General features: G+C 37.2%; 1 protein-coding gene across 1 annotated transcript; it reads left to right on the top strand.

The window, feature by feature from the left end:
- The first annotated feature begins 8,776 nt into the window (after nucleotides 1-8,776).
- On the top strand, nucleotides 8,777-10,037 carry LOC101294089 (protein LURP-one-related 8-like). Its single transcript, XM_004302450.1, has 2 exons — nucleotides 8,777-9,155; nucleotides 9,347-10,037. Exons 1-2 carry the CDS (start codon nucleotides 8,883-8,885, stop codon nucleotides 9,695-9,697), a joined length of 624 nt encoding a protein of 207 aa, XP_004302498.1. The 5' UTR covers nucleotides 8,777-8,882; the 3' UTR covers nucleotides 9,698-10,037.
- Nucleotides 10,038-15,172: the final 5,135 nt, after the last annotated feature.

Below are 15,172 nucleotides of genomic sequence, written 5' to 3' on the forward strand. Positions count from 1 at the left end.
GTTATTCCTTCCTCTACTCCTTTAGAAAAGGCACCTACTCCTACTCCTACAGTTATACCAGATTCTCCACCTACACTAGATTCTCAAAATGATGATGTGTGTGTAGAACAACATGAAGTGGTGTTGCCTGCTGAAGCAACACAAGAAGATGTTGAAGAAGAGATTGAGGAAGAGGTTGTTGAGGTTCAACCTCAAAGGAGGTATCCTACTCGAATTAGGAAACCTCCATCAAAGTGGGACAATTACAAGACCTTTGCTGCAAGGTATCCAATCAAAAAGTTTCTTTCTTACGACAAAGTGTCAAAATCGCATGTTGCCTTTCTCTCAAACATTTCAAGTGAAAGTGAACCAAGAACTTTTCAAGAAGCAAATCTTCAACCAACCTGGAAACAGGCTATGTAGGAAGAGTTACAAGCATTGGATATAAACAAAACTTGGAGTGTGGTGTCACTTCCCACTGAGAAGAAAGTTGTAGGGAGTAAGTGGATCTTCAAAACCAAATTCCAATCTAATGGCTCAATTGAGAGACATAAAGCTCGGTTAGTGGCAAGGGGTTTTACTCAAACTTATGGAGTGGATTACAGAGAGACATTTGCTCCCGTGGCAAAGATGAATACTGTGAGGGTGTTGTTGTCAATAGCAGTGAACCATGAGTGGCCTAAGTTTCAAATGGATGTGAAAAATGCTTTCTTACATGGAGAATTAGAAGAAGAAGTTTATATGCAGCTCCCTCCTGGTCATCCACAAGAAGGCACTCCTAACAAGGTCTGTAAGCTACATAAGGCTATCTATGGCTTAAAACAATCACCTCGAGCTTGGTATTCAAAACTCAGCTCTGTGTTGGAAACCTCTTGATTCAAAAGAAGCAATGCAGACTCATCCTTATTTGTCAAGAAAGGATTTGCAAGTAAACTTTGTGTTCTTATCTATGTTGATGATCTCATCATTACTGGTGAGAATTTGGAAGAAATTAATCTTCTCAAGCAGTCTTTACATCAGACTTTTTCCATCAAAGATCTCGGAAGGTTGAAATACTTTCTTGGCATTGAAATGGCCACTTCCACGAAGGGTTTGTTCTTAAACCAAAGAAAGTATCTTCTGTATCTACTTCAAGAAGTAGATATGTCTGAAAGTAAACCTTGTGTCACTCCTCTAGATTGCAAGTTCCAAATGAATGCAGCAGGTGAATCTCTCCCAAACATCCATGAGTACCAAAGATTGGTTGGGAAACTCATATACCTCACCATTACTAGGCCTGATATCACTTTTGCAGTGAGTATCATTAGCCAATTCATGCATGCTCCTACTAAATCTCATATGCTCATTGTTAAAAGAGTGTTGAGATATCTCAAGGGATCTGTAGGCAAAGGTATTCTCATGAGGAAGAATTGTCACAGCAACATTGTAGGATTTACTGATGCAGATTGGGCTGGGAACAAGCTTGACAGAAAATCTACAACTGGATTTTGTGCTCTAGTTGATGGAAATCTAGTCACTTGGAAAAGCAAAAAACAACATGTGATTGCTCGCTCAAGTGCAGAAGCAGAGTACAGAGCAATGGCCTCAACTTCTTGTGAGTTAATCTAGTTAAAATATCTCCTAGCTGATCTAGGATTCTCTCAGTCTCATCCTATGTTACTATTTTGTGACAATCAAGCTGCAATGCACATTGCTTCAAATCCGGTCTTCCATGAGAGGACCAAACATATTGAAGTTGATTGTCACTATGTGCGAGAGCAAGTTCATAGCAAGGTTATCTCCACAGTATATACTCGAAGCCAAGATCAACTTGCTGATGTTTTTACAAAGGCTCTGCCTTCTGTTCAATTCCATCAGTTATTATCCAAGCTTGGATAAGTCAATATCTTTGATCCAGCTTGAGGGGGAGTATTGAAATATATAGAAATATATAGTCAATAGAGAAAGTATGTTGTAGTGCTCATCACCCTACCTACTCTACAGTAAAGTATGGTGTAGCATGTTGACTGCACCATACCTTACACAGTAAGTCATCCACCTTACTGTGTAAGGAAGTCAGTAGTCATGACTCATGAGTATGGCTGGTATGGCTAGGTATGGCTAGGCTTGTATATATATACTTGGTTGTAAACTAAATGTTTTCAATACAAGAGTTTTCTTTTTCTCTTCATCTTTTTCTACATTTCTCTAATCTCAGGATTGAGATTGGAAGGGAATAGAGTGCTTTCTCTATTTAGAAGAGTTTTGAAGAACTTTTGAAGAGTGAGTACAAGGTGTTCAATCTTCACCTATGCAGGAAGTAGTATACTTGTGTGTGTGAGTCCAAGGCCAGCTGTGATGTGCGTGTAATTTCTGCTTGTTTGTGCTGGAAGTTTTCTTGTATATAGATATTGACACAGAGCTAACTGTTAAGAAATTTGTAGATGGGCAATTTCTTTGGTTGCATCGGTAGTCATTTCCTTTCTCATTCACAGCAACGGACTGAAAGTGACTCATTATGTTTCTGAAAGACCCTTGGTCACTCCCTCCTAAGAGAATGAAGTCTGGCATTGTCTAGACAATGTCTTGTGTTTATCTTTTCATTGCTGTAAGCTTCTTTCCAGATCTTTGCCACTTTTGGTTTAGCTGCACGTTATTTCTGTATAGTCGGCTAAATTGAAAAATGATGCAACTGATCTGACTAGTTGGTAAATGGTCGGCTAGATATTTTTCCAGTAACACAAAGCATATAAAATTCTAACTTGTTTCTGTGGTTCACGTATTACCGCCAAACAGTACTATAGTTTTGACAATAGGCCATTGACAAATACAACCAGAGATTTATTTCTTTTTAGGGTTCTTCCTTTGACCTGAAACGGGAAGCCTAGAATTTTTAGGGTTCTTCCTTCGACCTGAAACGGGAAGCCTAGAATTATGACAGTCTAGCGATCATTTATGATACATGACGGTTCAACTTTCGGAGTTCGTCATCTATGAGAAAGCAAGGGCTCTCTAGAACAGTATATACATCTCATATCATGCTACCATATGTGACATTAAAGATAGACATATAACTCGTATAATTAACTTGTGGTATAACAAAAGTACTCGTTAGCCGTATATATGCGTACATGCGTACAATTAATTTGTAGTATATTAGAATTACTGAATAAACATGTATAATTAACTTGTGATATAACAAAATCACTTATTAGTTACATGTTTTGACTCGAGTATTTGCATATAATAAAATTATTATTTTTGAATTTCCCCATCATGATTCTTCTCCAATCACACAGAGCATATAAAATTGAAACTTGTTGATTTGTGGTGCACATATTACCACCAAATAGTACTATTATTTTGACAATGTGCGCTATTGACAAATACAACCAGAGATTTATTTCCCCTTAGGGTTCTTCCTTTGACCTTAAAAGGCTAAATCGGGACAGCCTAGAATTATGAGACGGTCTAGCGAGCATTTATGATACATGACAGTTGAACTTTCGGAAATCGACATCTATGAGAAGTTGAGGCCTCTCTAGAACATTATAAACGTCTCCTTTTTAAGCTACCTAACACTGACAAGAAAGATAGACACATAAATTCGTAAAATTAACTTGCGGTACATCAGAAATACTTGTGAGCCGCATAAACGCATACAATTAACTAGTGGTACAGTAGAGCTACTTGTTAGCGACACGTCTTGACTTGGGTATCTGCATATAGAATCTGTCCTCAGATATAGTGGTGAGACGACGCATTTTCGGACGGTGAACAAGTAATGATTCATGGGCGTCCAAGTGTAGGAATATAGAAAAGGTGTCCTATAATGTCCTAGAGCATACACATGGAAAGAAAGAGCAGCTCAAAAGGTGCTCTGAAACAGAAAGCCGGAGATGGGGTATTGCAGCTAATGCTCGTTGATTGTTAAGATGATTTGGGAATCAAATTTGAATGGAATAGATTCATGTTTAGGTGAGTTAAAGCAAAGATGGTGAGAGTTGGTGGGAGTGGGAATTGGAATGGGAATTTGGGGGCGTTCAACTATATATGCTCCCACCACTTCTGTGCAGGTCTCTTTCAGCATGAATCCTACATCACACCCTATTGGCTTTCTATCCATATCATTCATTTCTGCAGTAGAAGAAATCCAAGTGTTCATTGTGAACACGATTCTGCTGTCGAGTAATCAACCCCACAGCCATAGTTACTGTTAGTCTTGTGGTTCAAGCTGTTCATACTATTGCTAACTAGACAAGCTGCAGAGTTCGAATGTTCACTTTATGTGACATGTTTTCGGCTTCTTAAGCAAATGGAATCCAATGATCCACTGGAATTTACAAAACCGTAGAACTGATGTTGAGACATGGCTGATGTAACTTTTATCGTAAAATCTATAATAAAGTGAGGACGATCATATAGGCTATAGCAGATGTCCACAAATGTTTACTGTCTTGTAATGATTTTGCAACGTAGGCAATTCAATGATCAGAATAATTCAAGGCCGTGGAGTGAGTTACTACTATTAGTACAATCGAAAATTCTTTCGTCTTCTAGATTATATCATTGTCATTAGTGCTATTATTCTTGATTTTCCGGTATCAAAATAGTGTGTTTATCTTTAATGCGTCAAAAGATCAAGTTCTTCAAACGTCGACTTTGTAGCAAGAACGAAAACTTCAAAAATAAACGATTTTGTTCATCGAGAATCAACGTCCACAACTTTTAAATTTAGACTCTCCGATCTAAAACTTTATAAATATCGCAATTTATGATGAATGGAAGGGTCACACTATGGTTTTTCATATAGAATTGTGTTGCTTGAGCATCACTGAATCTTTGCCAAGCGATCTAGTGTGGGTGTCACTGTTTGTTTTCGTATGGAATAGTAATGCTTCTATATCTGCGTATCTCCATATCTGGCTCTGGTGGCGAAGGTGTCACTTTTCCTTCTTCATAATGTATGGAATGAAATCGTCTAGATCAAAAGTGTTAGGCCACTTTTAAGGGTGGCTTTCAGGTTGGTCCACGGAACATGGCAAGGGTCCCCGAACTCTATGAGTGTGATAAGGACCAATCCAAATTTCCAGCTTTGGAAAGATTGGTTAACGGAAATTGAAGAGACATGTCACATGCTGCATAGTCTTTCTAATCTACTCTTCAATGTGTACCTCAACCAAACTCAGAGTCGACAATTCCGGAGTTAATTGGGAATATCTGCGCATTACAAGCGTATACACGAATTAGGTTGTTAGGTTTTTCGTCGGAGATACTGAAACATACATAATATTCTTTATAATTTAACTGTTAGTCTCTCATTTTATCAAATCAACTCGTTGAATATTTTGCTTTCATTAACATCTCGAAAATTACATTACATGTGATGTTTCACAGTATTAGCTTATGTTTTTAAGTAAAATGAGTAGTATAACACTATTGAGGATTTAAAGATTTTGCCGAGAAGTTTCTGTACGCATCAATTGTACACAATCATATAGAATTTTAATTTCTTATAATATACAAAAGATAGAAACGTAACTATATGGAAACGGCTCTAACCAAACTCTTGATTTATTTTCAGCCCTAACTTGTTTCTATCTTCTATCATTACTCTAAGATTAGGACTACACTACACTTGTTATGAATGAGCCAGGTAGGACAAACTCCATGAAGAAAATGAAAGAAGCCAGCAATTAGATTTTGAGTTTCTCTATCAAATATAGTTTCGGGACCGTCGATCGTCTGGCAATAAGAGATTCTGAACTAGATGCATACAAGCCTAGCTATGACATGTTCAAATTGTCTATTGGATCTCCAATTATTTATTTTTGATTGGAAAAATCTCCAATTATTTTTCAATATTATCTTTACCATTTCCAAAGTTACAAACAATTTCATTGGCAGATAAAGTCAGAAGTGTTCCATATTTTTAATCCCTCAGGCGAGTCTCCCAAACCGCCCTAACTAATGGCATCCCTATCATCTAATTAGAATAATTAGCTTCATCATTAAGAGGGAATTATACTTTAAACTTAATCAAAGATGACAACTTAGAAATGAACAAGCTTTGTCTGGGAAATATCTTGTGGGCCAACTTGACACCTGTCTCTCTTGTGCACCACAAATCCGTCCTCAACCACACAACAATCTTTATTTAAGTTGTGGTGTAATCTCAAAGACGAGCTGAATTAATTAGAGTAAGTAATCCTATGGTCCTTTAATCTGGTGGTATATATTGGACTTAGTAGATGATTTGGATGTTTGTAATAAAAAAGCCGTCTGAAAATTCTATATGTTTAAATACCGAGAAAAATGCTTAAGAGCATCTCTTGTAATAGACTAAATCTTTAGCTAAATTTAGCCTATAAAATAAAAATATTTTGTGAAATCTATTTTTAGCTTACCAAAGTCTCTCATCGTAACATAAATCTTTAACTAAATTTATAGCTTTTTAACTTTAAAAAACACTCTCACCGTAAGGTAAATCCAAAGGTAAAACCAAATCTAATTCTTCTGTCATATATATGTAATGTTATATTTCTATGCATATTTTTTCTTTTCTCATATATATATATAAATATATATAATATTAAAAGTAATTTGAAACTACAAATATTGAGAAGGACATGAATCTTATTCCTTAGGAAATAAATGATAATTAAAAGATACAACCAACGAAAATTTTAAAAAAATAGAACGACAAATTTATTTGAAAATAAATATTTATCGATCACGATTTTAAACTTATATTCTTCCATGTCACTGCCAAATATGTTCAATCAAAGCATCCCGAAGTTCATGGCGTTTGGCTATGACGTTTTGTTAACATGAATCCGTTCCAAGATGACACACAAGCTACGTTCAACTCTAGAAGCGTTGGTAATGTTTCAAGTCAATATGGATCAAACGGTGAATACAGAGCAACGCCAAATTATGGAGGAATTGGTGACTATGGAGGAATGAGTCTTTATGAAGGACCTTTTGGATATGGAAAAGTTAAAGACTATGGAAGAAGCGGAGGTACCGGAACAAGCGACAGACATGGAGGAGCCCCATAATGAAAGCGGTGGAATACCGAATTATTGTTGATGGTTATTATAATATGAGTTTTTTTATTGAAAAATAATATGTGTTTTTAATAAGTCTAGCAGTTTATGTTAGTTATTTCGTTATGTTGTAATTTAGTTAAATCTAGCATTTTGTGTTGTTTACGTTTTAATAAGTGTGTAACCCTTTTACATGAATATGCTATGTATTTTTTTAATTCAATAATTAATCAAGTATATGATTTTATCTAAATATATTAGATATGAGACTTATATGAAAGGTCTCGTTGAGATATTCGCAATGGTAAAAAAAAATTAAATAGAAACGAGTTTTTAATAATGTAGTTGTGAGAGATTAAAGATTTTTAGTTCAAATTTAAAAATAATACAAACTGAAATAAGGTGGTAGCTAGAAGGGCAGATCTGGAAAAAAAAATAAAACTGAATAAAATATTATTTGGCTTTAGCTTATGGAAATGGAAGGCCAAATTTGGCTTACCAAATAGCTTAGGCTAAATTTTTTGTCTTGGGAATTGAAATTTGGCTTATGGTGAGAGTAAACATAGGTTAAATTTGGTTTTTTAGCCTATAATGGGAGATGGTCTAATACCTTTCTATTGATACAGTCTATCTTTCTCTTAAGTGTGACTAAATACCGAGAAAAATGCTTAATACCTTTCTATTGGTACAGTCTATCTTTCTCTTAAGTGTGAGATTGCGAGTGAAGTTCATAATAGATTAGTTGTAACTTTTAAGGTGTTGTTTGTATGATAAGAAAAATCAAAAGAAATGGAAGAACAATAAATACTATATTAGAAAGAGCACTTAACTGATTTTGAGATCTTGTATCGAAAAAAAAAAAATTGAAATCATTTTTGTTTTTAACTGTACAACAATTACAAATATGAGCCTGCCTCTAAGGTGTTCGATATTATGAGAATCTACAAGTAACGCCTACGAATCTTGAAAAGGAAGAGCTCCGAGCCAAATCTTCTAATGGGGAAAGGCATGACCTAAACTTGCAAGTACAAGTTTTGAAATCTTCATCCTAATAACTTTTTGATGTCATATTGAGTTAGCAAACACAAAAAAAATTATATTAGAAATATAAAGGCTGCTCACTAATTAACAGATTGTAAAGGACGAATATATTCTTAGAAATTTCATTTCTCATTCTTTTTTCCTTTTTATAAAGAAGACACAAAACTACTTTTCTTTTTACAAACCAACCAAATGTGATCTCATAGTCTCTTAATAACCGTCTCTTTAGCTCCTTGAGCAGCTATGTTAGAACCATTTTACTTATTCTCATACTTAAACTCCAACCTTTGAATGATTAATCAATTGAAATAATTATGCATTGGATTAGAAGTAAAGAGATAGACCTAATCGTAAAGAAAATATATATTCGATCCTTATCAACATCGCATCAGACGGTGGACAGCCAACCTATCATGTTAATCTCTTGTTCCGCTTTCCGTCCATTTCTTTAATCATGATTACGTGTATGACGTCACTCTCTGGTGGCGCACTCGCCGGTATGACTTTCCCTCTCTCATTAGTTTATTACTCATTACGATGCTCTCTTTGGTGCGCCATCTATCTCTTCCAAGCTCCTTCAACGCTTGTCTTACGCTCTTATTCATTCTGGGCCACGCAAAACCCCCGACCCTGACCCTTACCCACTGACCCTAATAATCTAATATCACCTCCGAATCTCATCTCCCTCCTCATATATATAAACCCTCCGACCCACCTCTCTGTATCTTATTCCATCAACACCTTCAGAAGAAACCTCATCGAGAATTCTCGTCGATCACAACTAGCTGCCACTCTTTTAAGTCTTAACATTTCCAAAGTTTCAAAGTTTCTGTGATGACAAAGGTATACCCCAACGGCGCTGCTGCAGCGGCCACGGCCAATGTCGCCGCCTACGAGGCTGAGCAGAAGAGGAGGGTATCGGGGTCCGAAGAGGCCACGGTGCTGACGGTGTGGAAGAAGTCATTGCTGTTGAACTGCAACGGGTTTACGGTGTTTGACACCAAGGGAAACCTTGTCTTTAGGGTCGACAACTACTTGTCTGGCCGGAAAGGGGAGATCGTCCTCATGGACGCCCATGGCAAGTGCCTCCTCACCATCCGCCGCAAGGTATACATATGTTCGATCTCTTGTCACATATATGTCTATACCATGCATGTTATATATTCCACGGTCTAACAACATAACATGATTTGTTACATATATATCTATACCATGAATGTTATATATTCCACGCTCTAACAACATAACATGATTTGTTATCGTAGCTAACGTGATGTTGTTGTGATATGTTTGATCAGAGACTGAGCTTGGGGGATAACTGGGTGGTATACGACGGAGAGACGGCGGAGAATCCGCGGTTCTGCGTGAGGAAGAACGTGAACATGCTAAACAACAAGTACTTGGCGCAAGTGAACAACAAGAACTCGGTGTTGTACCAGGTAGAAGGGTCGTACGCGCAGAGGTGCTGCGCCGTATACGACGGCAAGAGGAGGAAGGTGGCGGAGATCAAGAGGAAGGAGGCGGCCGTGGGCGGAGTGGCTATGGGAGTCGACGTCTTCCGACTAGTCGTACAGCCCGATCTTGACACGTCGGTGGCGATGGCGTTTGTCATCCTCCTTGACCAGATGTACGGCTCCTCTAAGCGTTAGATTACATATGAGTGTATAGCTCAACCACCATTTTCCCCTTGGTGGATCCACATCTTTCATTTCTGTTATCTTGTTGTGTATCCTCAGTCTTCCCCCACATACGCTTCTGTTGTTTTTTTTTTGTTTTTTACTCCCTTCTTTTTTTTTTTTTTTTTTTCCGGAAAAAATCAATGAAGCTGCTTGGTTTTTTCCTTTTATATAAAAAACCAGGCTTCGTGTGGGGATGTATATATTAGCGTCCAATTGAGAAAAGCAATAAACTCTTTGGTACATTATCATAGCTTAGGTTTAGAATTTGAGTGCGTATGTATTTAGTTTTATTGTAAGTTTTTCAGTTCAAAGAGTTGTTGAACGTTGAAATTTGGTATATATTTTCGTACTAAAATTTTGTTTGGTGTTTTATTCTAATGGATGATTTAATGGGTTGTTGAATATTCAAAACAATAATGGGATCTATGCTCGAAGATCGTTGGCGATTTAGTTCAACAAACTTACAAAAGAAAAAAATATTCCGGTCTAATCGAGGTGATTAATCCTAAAATATAGGACTAGATCCAAGGCTCCAAGCGATATGTTAAACAACTCTAACCCTAAACCGAGGAAGATATATCTATAGATAATTGTATGTGATGGGAATATATTCAGTATAGTTAACGGTACAATGCCAGTGCCAAGTGAGAGAGATTTATCTTACAGGGCTGATCATATATACAGTTGAGCGTTTCTCTTAGCTAGGGTCAAGTTTATGGTTGCAGCCAAATGATCCATATTCAGGTGTAGCAGCTGGTTGAGAGGTGCTCTATTGGAGAGGCCTTCTATGTTAAACGACACCGGCCAATTGAGTTTTGGAATGATTGCGGCTATGAGTAGAGATCAACCATCCCAATCCCCAGTTAATACAATTCACAAATTCAGTGAGATCGTTCTCCCTTTGGCTATCTAAACTGACTAAACAAGTATGATGGGCCTCATGGTTTGGGCTCTGACGGATGGTACGTATCTGAGTTTGACAGAGCTACGTTGAAAATAGAACAAATCTGAGTGTCTGTCAATTTTGGTTAGCTAGAATCTAGATAATTCAAAAGGTGCTGTAATCGACGAGAACCAGTTCAGGACCATAAGGAATTGGCCAATCGGTCATAGAACACCACCAATTAAGTTGATATATAGCTGGAACACGGAAGATAAAGAATCTAGCTACAACAAGTTAAACATGCTTTGTGACATAGCCTCCAAATGTTTGAAGCGCAAACATGTCTCGAGCTCTCACTATACTGGCATGGAGATGGCAAAGCAATAGAATGGTGATGATACTCGTTTGCGCTGATCGATCCACTGTGCCGAGACCAAATAATGCCAATTCTTAGTGATGAAGGTGGACACTGTAAACCTAACCCTAGAGGGGTAAAACCGTGCCTCAGGCATGACCGAAGAAGTTGTTTCTTTAAACAACCTTAGCTAGCTCGTTTCGATTCTCCAAGAGAGCTATGAGAGCAAGTGTATGGTGATCATTTCATGAGTAAATTGATCGCTGATAAGAATATTTGTCAATCTGTAATGAAAAGTTACATCCATAGCCCATAGGATTGAATATCCTTTTGATATTCGGTGCTGAAATTAACAAAACCAGCAGACGCATATAGTTTATTTATGTATTTGCCCTATGGCTCGTATGGCTGTTTCCATTTTTATTTGTTTCTTTCATCCATCATTGAACATTATTCTTCGTAGCTTTAGAATCTTTGCTAGCTGTTGCAACATTCAGTTTGCCAACATGAAAATGCATTAATGCTGAAGAAATTGTTGAATATACGCACTACTGAAAAGGCAGGTGATTCACTCCTTAATCCTTGATGCTCAAGTAACTTGCTCTGGCAATATAACGTTAAGCCTAACTCTATTTTAATCGAGTGAATCAACAATATGAAACACATCAAACGGCTTCCTCGTAAGGCTTTGCAGACCGCTGCAGCTCAGAACTCAGAAGCCCTACTAAAAGGTGTTCTATGTGCGAAACAGCTTTCGACACCAAGATGATTTCCATAATTCTCTTTGGAGCAATCTCCGTTGTAAACTTGCTCCAATCAATAACCACATCGCATTAGCATAGTAATCAGAACTCATAAATTAGCACTCGAACACATGCGTCCTGTATATATAAGTTGATTCAACCATTTAGAACTAGCTAGCAACTTCAGGGCCCTGGTCCAGTGGACAGTTGCAACCAAGTCCAAAGCCACCTGCTAGCTAGCATGGTACAGTTGCACCAATTTCCTCTCCTTTGCTTTCTAGGAATGCTTTTGTTATCAAAATGGATTGTTCATTACGGACAACAAGAGTACCTCATGCAAATTTATACATATTACATTGTGTATGATTCTTTGGAGGGATATCATCATTAGGTGCATATATATATTATGACTCGCCGAATCATTAGCCCCCGAGAGGCCAATACTCCGAGAGAAGACAGGTTAGACCACAGTGTGTAATCACTCCCACCTACAAAATCAAAGGCCCCCTTGAGAAGATGAATGGAGCTTAGCATTGATCGACGAATGCAAAAGACCAAATTGATCTAGGTACCCAGATTTTGTGGAAAAACGGAACACAAAACTCTTGCGGAAGCTTTTTAAGTATTCCATGGTTGCTGCCAAGCGAATCCTTCGCTACATAAAAGGGACTCTTGATCATGGCTTATTCTTTGGCCCCCTGAATCTCGTCGCTCTACTTCCGGTTATCTAGTCTACATTGGCTCCAACTTGGTTTCTTGGTGTTCTAAAAAACAGCCTACCATTGCTCGTTCCAGCGCTGAGTCAGAATACCGATCCCTTTCTCATGCCAGCGCTGAAACAACTTGGTTAGCTTTTCTGCTCAATGAACTTGGTGCTCGCATTCAATTTCCCATCTTATTGCATTGTGATAATCTAAGTGCCACTTACATGGCTTCCAATTATGTTTTTCATGCTCGCACCAAGCATATTGAACTTGATTATCATTTTGTTCATGAGAAAGTAGCTCTTGGTAACCATCAAATTTGCTATATTCCATCAGTGGATTAGTCGGCAGATCTTCTTCACAAAACCTCTCCATTCGCAGGGGGGGGGGGGTATTAGAGAGATTAGAATGACTGCATCTCCTCCCCATATCAAGCTAAAATGATTTGCTGTTATGATTCTGGTGTAATAGCATATCATTGTAGTTTATTGCATATTAACTCATGAATTGTAACAACAGTAATACTGCTATATGTATATCGTACATTTCAATAGTGAATGATAAAGAAAATCATATTCAATACTTCTTGGTAAGAAATATGGTTACAACCCTAAACTATATATAGAATAGGTTAAAATGACTACATCTCCTCCTCCTCATTTCAAGCCATGATCTAAATGATTTGCTGTTATGATTTTGGTGTAATAGCATATCATTGTAGTTTATTGCATATTAACTCATGAATTGTAACAACAGTAATACTGCTATATATATTGTACATTTCAATAGTGAATGATAAGAAAATCATATTCAATACATCTTGGTAAGAATTCAGGTTACAACCCTAAACTATATATAGAATAGGTTGAGTGATAAAACACACTTCATCACCTATACCTCTCTTACAAGCACATGTCTAGCCCTTAACTAAAGGAACAAGGCTGCACAACAAGCTAAGTATACCTTACCTAAACACCCAATCAACTGACAAAGGAACATATGTATCCAAAAAAAAAAAAACATATACAAGTAACATATAAACAGTGGGTAAGACTGGAAGGGACACCACGGTTTCCACAGTACGGGACTGGGGGCGCGTTTACTAAACATGAATGGGAGAGAGAAGGAGTCATTCCCATTCCTTTGTTTACTTGTCATCCGGAATGAGAAATGGAAGTAGGATTCATTCTCATTCATGTGTTTACAAAACTCTAGGAATGGGAATCATAACTCTATCATGACAATAATACCCTCCTATAAAAATGTGATTCTATACAAAATAATAAGCTTCAATCTGCAAAAGAGAAGAAAAAAAAACATCCAATTGCATCCAATACGTAAACCTAGAAAACACAACATTGATGTGCTCATATAACAATGATTTCTGCTCAATGAACTTGGTGCTCGCATTCAATTTCCCATCTTATTGCATTGTGATAATCTAAGTGCCACTTACATGGCTTCCAATTATGTTTTTCATGCTCGCACCAAGCATATTGAACTTGATTATCATTTTGTTCATGAGAAAGTAGCTCTTGGTAGCCATCGAATTTGCTATATTCCATCAGTGGATTAGTCGGCAGATCTTCTTCACAAAACCTCTCCATTCGCGAAGGGGGGGGGGGGGGGTATTAGAGAGATTAGAATGACTACATCTCCTCCTCCTCATTTCAAGCCATGATCTAAATGATTTTCTGTTATGATTCTGGTGTAATAGCATATCATTGTAGTTTATTGCATATTCACTCATGAATTGTAACAACAGTAACACTGCTATATACATCGTACATTTCAATAGTGAATGATAAAGAAAATCATATTCAATACTTCTTGGTAAGAAATAAGGTTACAACCCTAAACTATATATAGAAGAGGTTGAGTGATAAAACACACTTCATCACCTATACCTCTCTTATAAGCACATGTCTAGCCCTTAACTAAAGGAACAAGGCTAACTACACATTACCTAAACACTCAATCAACTGATAAAGGAACATATGTATCCAAAAAAAAAAACATATAAACAGTGGGTAAGACTGGAAGGGACACCACGGTTTCCACAGTACGGGACTGGGGGCGCAATTACTAAACATGAATGGGATTGAGGGTGAATGGGAGAGAGAAGAGTCATTTGGGGGATTAGAGAGATTAGAATGACTACATCTCCTCCTCCTCATTTCAAGCCATGATCTAAATGATTTGCCATTCCTTTGTTTACTTGTCATCCGGAATGAGAAATGGAAGTAGGATTCATTCTCATTCATGTGTTTACAAAACTCTAGGAATGGGAATCATAACTCTATCATGACAATAATACCCTCCTATAAAAATGTGATTCTATACAAAATAATAAGCTTCAATCTGCAAAAGAGAAGAAAAAAAAAACATCCAATTGCATCCAATACGTAAACCTAGAAAACACAACATTGATGTGCTCATATAACAAACTTTCAGCGTCCAATACATGTATTAATAATAACATAAAACAAAATAAGTCCAATAGTACCATAACAAGAGTACATATCAACCCATAGCATAATAAGTCCAGCAAAAGCAAGTTCCTCACATATTAAGTCCAACAAAGTAAAAACCATAACAAGAGTACATCTCAACCCATAGCATAATAAGTCCAGCAAAGTAAAAGTTCAGCAAAAGCATTCATCTTCGATCATGGTAAGCCAAATTCGAGTAGCTAGGTTCCTCACATATGATGCCTTCCTTTCATCATTCATGGTAAAGAACACCCTGAGAAGATCATGT

Source organism: Fragaria vesca, linkage group LG6 (genome assembly GCF_000184155.1).
Source record: "Fragaria vesca subsp. vesca linkage group LG6, FraVesHawaii_1.0, whole genome shotgun sequence".
Lineage (NCBI taxonomy): Eukaryota > Viridiplantae > Streptophyta > Magnoliopsida > Rosales > Rosaceae > Fragaria > Fragaria vesca.

Coding starts and splice junctions, on each gene's coding strand:
- LOC101294089 (XM_004302450.1), top strand. CDS start 8,883: ATGACAAAGGTATACCCCAACGGCGCTGCTGCAGCGGCCACGGCCAAT. Junction 9,156..9,346: donor TCCTCACCATCCGCCGCAAG/GTATACATATGT, acceptor ATGTTTGATCAG/AGACTGAGCTTGGGGGATAA.